This window comes from Monodon monoceros, unplaced genomic scaffold (genome assembly GCF_005190385.1).
Source record: "Monodon monoceros isolate NGI ecotype Baffin Bay Population unplaced genomic scaffold, NGI_Narwhal_1 Super_Scaffold_4, whole genome shotgun sequence".
Lineage (NCBI taxonomy): Eukaryota > Metazoa > Chordata > Mammalia > Artiodactyla > Monodontidae > Monodon > Monodon monoceros.
Genome location: NW_021703781.1, coordinates 58,839,718 through 58,853,447, shown reverse-complemented (window position 1 = coordinate 58,853,447; position 13,730 = coordinate 58,839,718). Strand labels below are relative to the sequence as shown.

The 13,730-nt window shown below is 43.5% G+C and overlaps 1 protein-coding gene across 1 annotated transcript in view; it reads right to left on the bottom strand.

Annotated features, from left to right (window-relative positions):
• Positions 1-13,730, bottom strand: part of SORCS3 (sortilin related VPS10 domain containing receptor 3) — a 588,390-nt gene that overhangs the window by 26,143 nt on the left and 548,517 nt on the right. Inside the window, exons 17-19 of the mRNA XM_029245625.1 lie at positions 10,286-10,399; positions 6,892-7,063; positions 4,386-4,572 (exon numbers count right to left, since the gene is read on the bottom strand). Coding sequence (XP_029101458.1) covers positions 4,386-4,572; positions 6,892-7,063; positions 10,286-10,399 — 473 coding nt within the window. The remainder of the gene's footprint in view (positions 1-4,385; positions 4,573-6,891; positions 7,064-10,285; positions 10,400-13,730) is intronic.

Here is a 13,730-nt window from a genome sequence, read left to right as displayed (position 1 = left end):
ACCAAGCTTGTATTTTTTCTTCTTCCTCAGAAAACTGATGTAAGCAGTCTCAGGTTCTAAACTAGCGAGTAACAGAATAGATTGGAACCCACCCTATGCATACTAAGTGAGGATTTTAATTTAATTCATTTCCAAAATAACGTGAGAAGAGGAAAACGCTGCTGGAAAATGTTAGTGTATCAGCATTGCCTTTGTGGGTCAGATCGGTTATTTTTTAACTCTGTGGGATTTTCTCCCCCACCCTTACCCCTTTCTTTTTCCTTTTTGTTTTCTTTTTTTCCTACCTACTTCCTTTCCTCCCTTTCTTCCCGTCCTTATATCCTTCCTACTTAGCCAAATCCAATGAAAATCTTCTAATTACCTGTCCACACTAAGTCAGAGCACATTTCCCTGGTTTCCACCATGATAGTGTTGATGAGCTAAAGTGACTAAAGGTCACAGCTGTAGCAGGGACAGCTCTTTAGCCTGGGGGCCTTGAGTTCTTCTCATGGGTGGGACATTTTCCAGGCCACCCAGCCTTCACTACTGATGTCTTGGGTTATTTTGGAGACAGCTCAGTTTAAAGGGAAGAAAACAGATGGATACTCTTCACTTCTGCTCCTGTTTAATTTTAGATGTATGACCTTTTCCTCTATCTTACAGAACCTTGACTCTACACAGACTGTTATGCTGTGCCCTGCCTTCCTTACAGTAATAAGAACATATGAAAGTGATGTGTGGATGTTAAAGGTATCATATAATTAATTATGTGCTGACACTGTTTCCACCACCACCACTACCACTACCACCACATCGTCACTGTTCCTGTGTATCATTGTGTAGAAGTCCCTCTTGAGAGAGTGAGCGTTCTGAGTCTCACCGGGTACCTCCTATGTCGTAAGTAAATTTATACTGGGATAAAAGGTGTTTGGACAGGGACTGATGTTTGGGTGAGGAGATCAGCCAGACTGGCTTGCCACCTCCCAGATGATATTTTCCTGAACAATCAACAAGTGAATCTGTGTATCTACAGCGTGAAAATATTCCTTGCCTACTGCCCTCCCACCTGACCCCAGACATACGGCCCCTCAAGATTTCTTTCAACAAATAATTTCAAACCTGTCACTTCAGATACACATTTGGCTGAAGGTTTAATTATTTTCAATGAGTAAATCTGTTTAATTATTTTTGTATGGTTTGACTGTTGGTGAGAATAAACACACACACACACACACACACACACACACACACGTGAGAAAATACCACCTACTTTTCGTTGCTATATTTACTCATTCTTAGGAGTTTTTCTGGTTTATCTCTCTTTGTTGTTTGTGTGTTACTGATCATTGTGGAAGAGAATGAGGTAATGGGAAGGGGACCCTGGCCCGGTCATGTCCTAAGAGGGAGATAAGGAATCTGGGTCTTATTTTAACACCTCAGAGTTGTTCTTCGTGCCCAGATTCACATCCCTCATTCTTCTCCTGCTGGGAAAGGGGCCCCTTTTATGCTCAAAGTCAATGCTTCTTTTTTTTTTTTTAATTGAGGTATAGTTGATTTACAATATTGTGCTAGTTCCAGGTGTACAGCAAAGTGATTCGGTTATACACATACACATATATATAAATATTCTTTTTTCAATTCTTTTCTATTATAGGTTATTACAAGATATTGAATATAGTTCCCTGTGCTACACAATAAATCCTTGCTGCTTATTTGTTTTACATACAGTAGTGTGTATCTGTTAATCCCACACTCCTAATTTATCCCTCACCCTCTTCCCCTTCGGTAACCGTAAGTCTATTTTCTATGTCTGTGAGTCTGTTTCTGTTCTGTAAATAAGCTCATTTGTACTATTTTTTAGATAACGCTGCTGTCTTATCTCTCTCCCTCAAAATGCATGGAGCCCATTCCCCTGGCCAGCTCATGGGAACCCTGGGCTTTTCCACAGTTCAGTGATGTCACTATGACTCGTGGCCCTAGACAGGCTTCTCAGCTTTCGGTCACCCAGAGGCTTCAGCTCAACCAGGGCTTACATTGTTGGGTACTTTGATACCCAAAATATAAAATGAGACCTCCTTCTCCCTAAATTCATGCCAAACACAAAAGGGGTGGGGCTTCCACGAATTAGAACACCGTCAAGCATGGCCACATATATGCCAGCTTCAGGACAAGTACATTTGGGTAAATATAATCTCAACAACATCAAACAGCTTTTCAGGGCAAAGAACCTGAGCCGGAAGCTCCAGACTTCAAGCTACAGATAAACCAGGGATCGGGGAGAAGAGAGCTGAGGGATTCAGGAGGGAACATAGCAAACTCCTAAAATCTGCACCGTCAAAGAGTGCTCTTTCTGATAAAAATCTAATAATCTGTGCGAGATTGGTTATTATGGGCAGCTAACAACTACCTTTGTTAGCTAATGGCCCAAGATGAGGCCAAGAGCAGTTCCCACTACAATAACTGTCTGGTAAATGCAGCCACGATTGACTTGGAGGGAATTATGAGCACGAAAAAAGTTTCAAGGGACATTTCCTTCTTCACACACGTAACCCACAGTATAAACCTGTTCCCTGCTCTTGTGTTTTTTTTTGCCACTGAAATACATTGGTCACTGTGTCTGGCAGGCAAGGCCCACTCTTGGCAGAATTAGGAACATGGGTGGGGCAGGTCGTTGGAATAGAGGAAAGAAAATGTTTTTTCTTTGTCTTCATTTTTAAATGCGGCAGAAGTGTCAGGTAGAAAGTGAATGGGAAGTACTTAGTAGTTACTAGAGCAGGTAACACTCATCGTGTGCCAAGCTGGGTGCTAAGTGGCATTTTGCACATGTGCAGAAAAACACTGATGTTGACCTGAGATCATCATCTTTAGAAAGACCTGTGGGCAAGACTGGCCCTTTGCCGGCATCTGGGAACTTGGCTCTGGGAGTGTTTCCAGTCAACAGTGAGCTGATAAGATTGGTTCACTCTGCCTATTTTTTTTTTTTTTTTACCAATGATAGGGTTTATTTTGAAAAAATGCTTTCCTCGGGGAGACTGGAATTTTGGTATACCCTAGGCAGAGGATGGCTACTTGACCAGTCCCCAGTAAAAGCCACGGGCACTGAGTCTCCAATGAACTTCTCTGGTAAATAGCCCTTCATATGTGTTGCTACAACTCATTGCTGGAGGAATTATGCATGTTTTATGTGACTCCGTGGGGGGAGGACTCTTGGAAGTTTGCACCTAGTTTCCTCCAGACTCTGTCCCCCTGGCCTTTTCCCTCTGCTGATCTCGACGTGTCTCCTTTCAGTGTAATAAATTATAGTCTGAAATATGACTATATGCTGACTCTTATGAGTCCTTCCAGCAAATCACTAAACCTGGGAGGGGATGTCTTGGGGACCCCTGACACATACACATAATCCAATTTGATTCTCATAGCCTTGCTATAATCTAAGTATCAAAGGTGAGGAAACAGGGGTTTGTAAAGACTAAGTTGACTGACAGTAGACATTTCACAAACGGATATGATCAGAATTCAAACACAGGTCTCCCTTGCTCTAAACTTGGCTCATAAACACCTTGCACACCACCCACCTGGGTTTCTGACCTGTTGCTTCTGACACAGAATTATTATTGTCGGTGTGGTGTGGTTATCACCCCTGGGGCTATTGGTGGCCCGTTTCTCACAGTACCTTCCCTCCCTCACCAGAATGTAAACTCTGCAAGGGCAGGGCCATCTCTGTATTGTTGCCTCCCAGTGCCTAGCAGAAGCCTTGCATATATTAAGAACTCAACAAATATTCATTGAATAAATTAGTGAATGATTGGGTGTGTTATTTGTGTTTCCTATTTATTGTTACAAGATCCCTGTGAAGCAAGGTGCCAGTTAGAATTAAGGCATTTTGAAACTGAAATTCAGAAGACCCAAAGGAGAAATCATTTATCTCATGGTCACGTAGTGCAGCGTCTTTAAGGATATAACACATATAATCCAGGTCTTTCTCCATGCACTCCCCTCATCACTGCTGGTCCTTATGCTACTATTGTGACCAGAATGCTAGGAGACCAGCTAGGTCACTGTTTTCCAGGGACCTTTTTTTTTTGCCATACGTGGGCCTCTCACTGTTCTGGCCTCTCCCGTTGCGGAGCACAGACTCCGGACACACAGGCTCAGTGGCCATGGCTCACGGGCCCAGCCACTCCGCGGCACGTGGGATCTTCCCGAACCCGTGTCCCCTGCATCGGCAGGCAGACTCTCAACCACTGCGCCACCAGGGAAGCCCACATCTCAATCTTTTGATTGAGGTCATCATTCGGGGCAGCAGTCACACCAAATCTTGCTCGGCTTGGAATCCCGGGAAGTCTGAACAAAGGGAGTCGCCAACTGGGAAGAAAGTAAGAGAGGCGATGGCTCACGCTACTTACAAACCACGTGCAGGAAGAGGACAGCTGTGTCTGAGCCCAGGTTGTTCTCCGCATAGGCCGTCACCTGGAAGATCCCCGCACTCTTGTACACGTGCTTGATGCCGTCCTCGATGGGACTGAAGTTAGCATAGGACACTGCAATCCCATCCCCAAAGTCAAGCTGGATGTTTGTCCTTTGGAGATCACCCTGCAAAGTGGAATAGCAGTTGGCCTGGGCCCATTCACATGGTCCAGCCCGATTCCTATTTGATACTTGGTTCTGAGCTTCAGCATCACCCTCTGAGCCCCTAATCTCTCCCAGAGGGCTGAAACACCCTCGACACAATCACCAGACTCTATCTGCCGGGCACTATGAGGAGGCACTACGGACCTATTGCCCCTGTGTGCCCAAGCTTGGGGCAGCCTGATCTGCTTGACACCGGCAATTATGGATAAGGTAGAGCCTCTGTGAAGCTATGAACTGGGGAAGCCAAGGGCTTCCCTGGCTCCCTCATACACATTGTTCAATAATTTCTCTCCTGTGTCGTCATCATTGTTGTCGTCCTCATCATCGTAGTAGTAGTAACAGCTAATACTGATAAAGTTTCTTTTCAGTTCTAAGCAATTAATCCCCTCACAACTCTATAATGTAGAGAGCATTACTGGACCCATTTCTAAAATGGGGACAAAAATAAATTAAGTAATTAGATCAAAGTCTTTGCAGCCGCTACTGGAAGAGCCAAGTTTTGAACCCAGGCAGTCTGGTGTCAATACTCTCAACCACCGTGCTACAACTATAATTGTCCCATTTTTTAGAATTTATTATTAGGTTCCAAGCATTATGCTAATCACATATTATATAATACCATCTTTAAAGTAACTCTGTGAGACAGGATGATTATTTCCATTCTACAGATGAATACTGCATACCAGCTGAAACTAGACCTGTGCTCTGTTGACCTCGGGTTTCCCTAAACCTGCCTAAGCTCCCTCTTCCCTAAAGCCTTTTTTGACCATCTCAGCTCACAGATATTCCTGCCTCTTGAGACGCTAAGAGCCCCCTGCGGAGGTGATGTCAGTGGTTCAGTTGCGTGCATCTTACCATCCCAAGTTGATCCTTAGCTTATTAAGGGCTGATACTGAACCCCATCCTTTCTTGTCCTTCTCCCCCCTGTACTGGGCCAACACTATGGATAAATTAAATTGAACCTGACCATAAGATAAGGATCCTGGATGAAAAAGAAGAGTTGGGTCTCTCTACTTATTGACAAAGATGGTTGATGGAATAAAAAGAGAAATACATCATTTTAGAATTATCTGCCCAGTGAATGTGCATTCATCACATTCTGTGCATTCTGTCTCTTCCCCCGTGGCAACCCAGATGTGAGTTGGTTGGTATCAAAATATTAATAGGTGCTACCTTGCCCCTCACACGATGTCAACTACCCTTGAGTTTATGAATATAAATTAAAGTGGAAATGAACTGAAGGCAATTCAAATGGATAAGATCATGGCTCTTCACATCTATTCAAGAGAAGTTTTTTATAGAGCTGGTCCTGGAAACTCCCTAGTGGGAATGTGATAATGACCTCCTCTGAATATTAAATTTCTTTAATTTAAGCACCCAGTGTGGATGAAGCCTAAAGAATCTGTCAGCCCGGGATAAGGAACCCTCACCGTCCTGTCCAGTGTGGGCCAGACTTTAAAGGTCTCTAAAGTATTCAGAGTTAGGGGGAAAACTCCTGGCCTGCTTTGGTCTCCTTCCAAACTCTCAAGAGCACACAGTAATTTGCATTTAAATTTAGATGGCTTTGTAAATCAGGCAAGCTTTCTTGCCCCAGCACCTCAGAAAGGAGTGCCTGAAAAATTCCCTGGTTTGGAAGCAGATGAAACAACTCATATAGGAAGCAAGAAGCATACAGCAGAGCTATTTCTACCCTGGAATGAACGAATGCAGTCTGATTTTACTGCCGAGATCGCAGAAGACCCAAAAAGTGAACTAATGGAGCAGGTAGCTGATGGAAAATCAACTCATATGACATTCTTTATAAAAATAAGTTTAAAGGGTTAGAATCACTTCCCCCCACCCTCACACTCATACTTTCAAGACCCTTTGAAAGCCTTGTGGGCTTTTCTAATCTGTGGGATTAAGGGTTTAAAAAAAAAAAAAAAGGAAAAAATGTGAATTTCCTTCTTCCGGCAAAGTTTACAGCATACAATCTAATGATAATAAACATTCCTCCAAAGATGCAGACCCTAAAGGGATACCTCAAAGAATATATTTAAATTTGCACCTGCCCAGAGACAAGGGGGCCCCACTTCTGTATTGTGGAATGAAGGGAACAGGGTCCCTAAATATCCCAAGACCTCTTTCACCCCTTCCATCTTCTCCCAGGAGTCTTCACTTCTCACCATTGACTTTGTTACAAGGACTGGTGGGAAAACGTGATCTTCTCTTCCCATCTGGAAGTGGGCAATGACCTGCTTGTGAGTTCTGACCTCACAGACGCAAGAGGGTCTCCCCTACCTCCTCCATGAGGATGATGAAGGTCGCATTGTGCCCCTGCTCTGCCACCAGGCGCCCATCGGTCGTCACCACGTGGAGGCCGTGAGGGGCTTTTCCGGGGCATATCTGGGCCTTGGCGGTGTACTTCTCCCTCAGTCCGTCTGTGCAGTTGTTGGACACGATCCGCCGGTACCTGAGAGGTATTGGCCATCGTCAGTGGCGGGGTCTGTGCCAGTGTGTGCACCCTCGCATGCGCACGTACGGCAGAGCATGCAGGAGAACAAGAGCGAGACAGAGATTCCGCACAGCTGCATCTAAAGGCTGAGTCCCAAAGACAACAGCCATTTAGGACGCTAAGCAAACGCTGAGAAACCGCTATCCCTCCATCTCAGAAAGAGCAGCTCCTTAAACATTATTATCGATCCTACCTGGTGAAACGCAGATCGCATCAGTGTCTAAACCAGGCAAGAAAAATCAATGTCTGACTCACACATGATACAGGAGGAGACAGACCCACTGGACTAGGGAAGCAAGGAAAGCAGGTGCTTCTCTCTGTGATGGAGAGACTTGTGCCTACCTCCCTGAGGCCAGAAAGCAGCTAGAAGATCAGCCTTCTGACTATGACTACTCAGGAAGCCTCTTCTGGTCTTCCCTCTACCCCCAGGACATCATCCCATCCCCTAATACCTAATAGCCCTTACTGTGGAGCCACTGGGCTCTTTTACAGCACATTTTCTCTCCTTGTTAATATTTCATTTCTCACTCATCACCAATGCCAGACTAGAAGCACAGGTTTGAAACTCCTATTTGATCCTGCTGTGGTAAAACTGCCTCAAAGAAGAAGCTTGCATGGGAAGACCTCCCCGTAAACACTGTGACCTTCTAGGTTAAAGGCATCTTTGCGCACAGTGATGACATGACATCTCGCTTGACCACTGACCCCAGCACGTGAAACCGAGAGCTTGCCCACAGCCCTGACCTGCACGACAGACTTTACTTCCAGGCACATCACTGTCTGTAAGGCTGCATAAAATCAGTACTCTGGTAAAACCACATAAAATAAATGCGCCACAGACACCGACACCACCACCACCATCATCGCCACCATCACATCACATCTTTCACCCTGTGTGTCAGGAGTAATCAACCGGTCCATCCATGTTGCCTTTTTCTGGTGGCCTTGAGAGCAGGTGAAAGCAAATTCCTGATAAGTGATACCAGTCTTGCACTATCCCTGATATTTCCTCTCCCCCTGCCCCTCACATACTGCTGAATTACCAGCCCCACATCTCCATCCAGAGATCTCAGGAGGGTGTCAAGCAAATGTTATATGTAGTTATCGCCTCATAAGCAATTATAATATATCCTCTTATCGATATATCAATATATTATTTTTAATTGTCAACTGAATTCATAATGGTTCTAGAGCTCCTCTGTCCAATAAGCTAGCCACTTTCCACCTGCGGTTACTGAGAACTTGGTTAGTGGTGTGTGTTGAAATGATAATATTTTGGACATACTGAGCTAAATAAAATATATTATCAAAATTAATTTCACTTTTTTAAAAAAACATTTTCAGCGTGGCTATTTTAAAATGTTAAATTACATGTGTGGCTCGTATTATAGTTCTTTTGGTCAGCACTGGTCTATATAATCAAACTTTTCTAACCTATACTTTCTTGCTGAGCTTTAGTCATTTAGAAGATGCTGAGTTTTACCTATGATAGATATTTTGGTGGGTATCATGTCCTAATGCACACTTGATATCACCCAACTCTTCAGCCTCAACTGGCCAGCTGGTTGACAATTTGGACAAGAAGCCAACATTTAAGCAACCTGGAGATTCACTTGCTGTGAATCTTTTGAAAAAAATGAATAGTTTTTCCCTTTCATCTTCTTGATTTATTTGATGGCTACTTGGGGTTTTGGTACACCTAACTTGCTTAAACTTGGGTCTACCTACACATGTCACAGGATCATATGAGAAGCCCTAATGCAATTACCTTCCAGCTTATGTCCAGGTATGTTCTGGCTGGGAATTTGGTGGCGTAGCTCATCTTCTGTGCCCATTGTATTCCTCTTCCTCAAACTTCCTAGCACTTTAGTCTCTGACACCACATGTCTTTAAGTTTCATGCTGCTGGATCTGGATCTGAGTGGCTTAAATCCCTAAGACCATTCATGTACAATAAAATGACATCAGCAGTGATTAAACCTCAGCTCAGATCCCAGGAACACCTCCCTAAGAACCAAATTTTTGGCTAAAAAATGTATGTTTCTCAGAGTATCTCAGACCACTCAATACACCTCTTCCATCATGTTTTTTCTTCCTCTGTAGACATCAGTTGGGTAGATAGTACTCCTACCACCATTTTACAACCAAGTAAGGTAAAAGTACTGAGCTGGTGAGTAACTTGTGTGAGATGTTAGAAGATCCATTGGAAGAGCTGAGACTGAATTCCAGAACACTTTAGTCCCTTGCTACTCAAAGATCAGTGCTAGGACCAGCAATGCTGACATCGCATGGGAGCTTGTCGAAATGAAGAATCTCAATGCCACTCTAGATCTCCTAAATCAGAAGCTGTATTTTAACAAGATCCCCAGGTGATTCACAGCACATTAAATTTTAAAAAGCACTGTCTCAGACCACCAATCCACTTTCCAAAGCTGTTCTAGGTCATAGGAGTGGCAAAGGAAAGGGGAAGACAACAGGTCTCCAAGGAAAATTTTTTCAAGCATCTGAGTGAGTAAGTAATAAGTGAACAAAGAGAGAAACATACATAACTTGACAAGTACAGAGACTGTGCCTTGATCTTCTTAATCCAGGAGTTCCTAGGATGGGACTTTCGACTTTTCATTCTAAATTTTCGTCATCGGTCTACGAGAGCTTCGGTTCATCTATCACTAGAAAGCACTGTAGTATCTGCACACCACTAGTGTTAATTTGTTTCCATTGGGGTCTGGAAAATAAGGTGGCATCGCCTTCCAAAAGAGAAGGTCTGATCAAATAATAGCTGTGGTATTTCAGAGGCAAATAGCAAAAGGTACTGAAATCTGGGTAATCAGAAATCTCTCTTTTTTTTTTTAACACCTTTATTGGAGTATAATTGCTTTACAATGGTGTGTTAGTTTCTGCTGTATAACAAAGTGAATCAGCTATATGTGTACATATGTCCCCACATGTCCTCCCTCTTGCGTCTCCCTCCCACCCTCCCTATCCCACCCCTCTAGAAATCTCTTTTGATGCTCCAAAAAAGCTAGCTTCAGCTAAAGAACCCTTCAGCTTTCCTCAGAAGCCACCTGTTACAAACAAACTCTATCTACACTCCACCTTGCTTCAGTAGGAATCCTCCTTTGATCCCAACTTAGGGAAATAGGGAAACAGTGATTGGAGCTCCTTCAGGTATTTTACTTACCCAGTGCTGTTAAGGTAGCTTTGACCAAGGCTGCAGTCCTTTGACGGGGATGCTGGATTGTACCAGAAAGCTGGGACACACTGGCTTTCTCCATGTCTCTCATAGCCATAGTCACTGTCGAGAAAATAAATATTGCATACTGGTGTAGATGCACAAATGTGAAAATACCCACAGGCACACACAAACACATCCCTTTAACCATCCCCAAAGCTGCAACACATTCTTTAAATATTCCCAGTGGGGACAAATATTCATACTTGGAAAACAGATGTTCAGATCTGGAAATAATTCCAAAGTCATTCGGAGTTCAGTGTATAGAAGACATAATAGATTATCAGATGGAGGGTCCAGGCTTAAAAAAGTATGGATGTACATACTGTGGCAGGTACACTGGCTTGGGGTGGGTGTGAGGGATGCTGTAAGCTTAAAAGTATATTTTGGATCACAGTGGATTTACTGAAATAAGCAGATGACAACCGAGAAGATGACTTTAACGGTCAAGATTTATTTCTGTGTTCAGAGTCCACATTTTATTACAAAATGGAATTCATTGACCTCTCTTATTTTCATTTTTTCTGAAATTCTCTCTCAAACAAATATACACATTTGCATTCACATATACACAGTCATTCAAACTTTTCCCAACTATTTATAACAAGGTCCCTTGTTTCCTTTAGGAAAAAACAACACACACGCACACACACACACACACACACACACACACAAAACCCCACAAAAACTATACTGTAGCTCTTCTCCATGTTTTTGTAAAAGCCTAGCCATAGTAAAATGAAGAAACAAAGTCTGGTATGATTTTCTGCTCCTTTCCTCCACATTCCAGAATGAGGAAGTCATCGACCATTGTAGGAGAGGCGCTCTCCCATCTGAAATGTAAATGGTGTTGCCTTACTTCTTGGACTTCTATAAAGCTCCCAGAAACGTAAATTCCAGGGTAGAAAAAGAGCAACAAAGTAGGCATTTTGTAACTCTTGTAACCAACCCCAGGTCATTGAAGGTGGCTTAAATTTGGGGGAGGAGTCATGCCTCCGAGTCAAGCACCCAAAGATGTCCTGAAACCCACAGACAGGGCAGAACAATCTGGACATTTGAATACTGATCCACTGAGTGTTAATAAAACATAAAACAACAGGAAAATCGCTCTCTCCAGACCCACCCCTCCTTTCGTTTTCTGCTCTCCTATTCTTTGAGCCAAGATTTAATTAAAGTCCAATGAAAATAGATGCAAATTGTCTATGTGGGTAACTAGGATAGCAATGAAAGGGAGACAGAAAGAAAAGTTTAATTCCACATTTATTACTCAGTATGTGCCTTGTCCTGTGAAGGAAGTGCCATAATCCTTATTCTCAAGGGGTTTTCAGTCTTTTGGAGAGAGGAAGACAACATGCCTCAAATCCAACAAAAGAACAGAGTAATAGAGTATCAAGCAGAACACAGTGTGATACAGGATGAAGCAGTACAGTTAAGAAGTACCAATTGACTGATGAGACTATATAAATTATCTTCTCGGTTTGACCCCACCCTACCTTGTCACCACCTTCCTCCAAACCAAACTCAGGCCAACATTTAACCCTCTTTGTCTTTGTCTGTGTGATGCCCGGGGCTTTTGTGTGTGTGTGTTTTTTTAAATATAAATTTATTTATTTTGGCTGCGTTGGGCCTTCGTTGCTGTGTGTGGGCTTTCTCTAGTTGTGGCGAGCGGGGGCTACACTTCGCTGCGGTGTGCAGGTTTCTCATTGCGGTGGCTTCTCTTGTTGTGGAGCACGGGCGTTAGGCATGCGGGCTTCAGTAGTTGTGGCACGCGGGCTCAGTAGTTGTGGCACACGGGCTCAGTAGTTGTGGCTCGCGGGCTCTAGAGCACAGGCTCAGTCGTTGTGGTGCACAGGCTCAGTTGCTCCGCGGCATGTGGGATCTTCCCGGTCCAGGGCTCAAACCCGTGTCCCCTGCATTGGCAGGTGGATTCTTAACCACTGCACCACCAGGGAAGTCCTGCCCCGGGCTTTTGAAGCACTCTACCTTTTTCTGTTTCAGGTGGTTTCCTATGTATCCTTCTTCAATATCTAGGTCTGATGAAGCCATTCTTGCTTCCCTGGACCAAACCTTTGTGGTCCTAGCATTTTAGAAACATCAAGGCTACAAAAGAGCAAACCCTTCTGTTGGTTTTGTTCGGCAATATCAGAGTCTAGAATAGGACACTGAAGGTGCTGAATAAATATTTACTGGGTGAATGATACTCTAATTACATTTTTAAATGATTGCACAAATTATCCCATGGCATCTGGTCTATTTCTGCAGGGAGACTGTGAGCCCATGGTTGACTTCCCAGTGTGGACCACAGAGAGAATCCCAGGTGCTCAACAGATGCCTGTGGAGTGAGTGTGAGCTTGAGTCACTGCAAATCGCTACACGGAAAGGTGAAGGTCAAGACCAGCTTTGATACGGCGAGTTTAAATGAAACTGGAAGAAAAGGAGAAAGGGACATGTCTGTCAAGGTAATCTTTTGCCATGCCTCCCCTGATCAATGATTGGAGATCTTCCAGCCTGAGAGTTCATATGGACTCAATGTTGTGCCAGCTGGTAACTGCCCATGAGAGCCAACTTAAAATTCCAGGAATTTTGCAAGTTAGTTAATGGTTGTTAAACACAACTATTATCGAAAATTAAATTATACAAAATTTCAATTAAATGAATTACATTCAAAGGATAATAAAGACCGAAAACACAGAAATTCCTCATTATTTTGCTGCATTATTATATGCAATAAATATTATATAGAAAATGTCATTGTACATCATTTTATTACTTATGCTCTTGAAGGCATTTATGTCTATGTTTCTATACAGTAAATACATTAGATGCATGTTGTATCTAATTCCTAATTCTGCATTCAGTGATGCCACGTTGGTAACCTGAAATCAGATACGGCGGGAATATTTATAGCAATCAGCAAACACTACTAATCAGGGCTTGTTTATTTGTTTCTTTGTTTCCAGGGAGCCGGCGGTTAAACATTTTCCAGTACAGCACTGAAGATCTGATTCCTAAGCATTGTTTATCTGCAGAAAGTTTTGGGCTGTGGTGTGTCTGCACTACTTCTAGAAAATTCCCTGCTTCCTTTATGAGGTAAATCTATTGAATGTCCTGTGAATCCTAAGAAATATTAGTAATCTCTGAAGGAAGGGCGTTCTCCCAGGCAGCTCTGGGAAGGAGAGAAATGTCTTATCTCTCCTTGCTAAATGTACACATCTTTAGCAGTTCTGTTCAGCTCTGCTACCTGTTAGTGATGTAGTAATTTAAAAAGGTGCATCACGGGCTTCCCTGGTGGCGCAGTGGTTGGGAGTCCGCCTGCCGAGGCAGGGGACACGGGTTCGTGCCCCGGTCCGGGAAGATCCCACGTGCCGCGGAGCGGCTGGGCCCGTGAGCCATG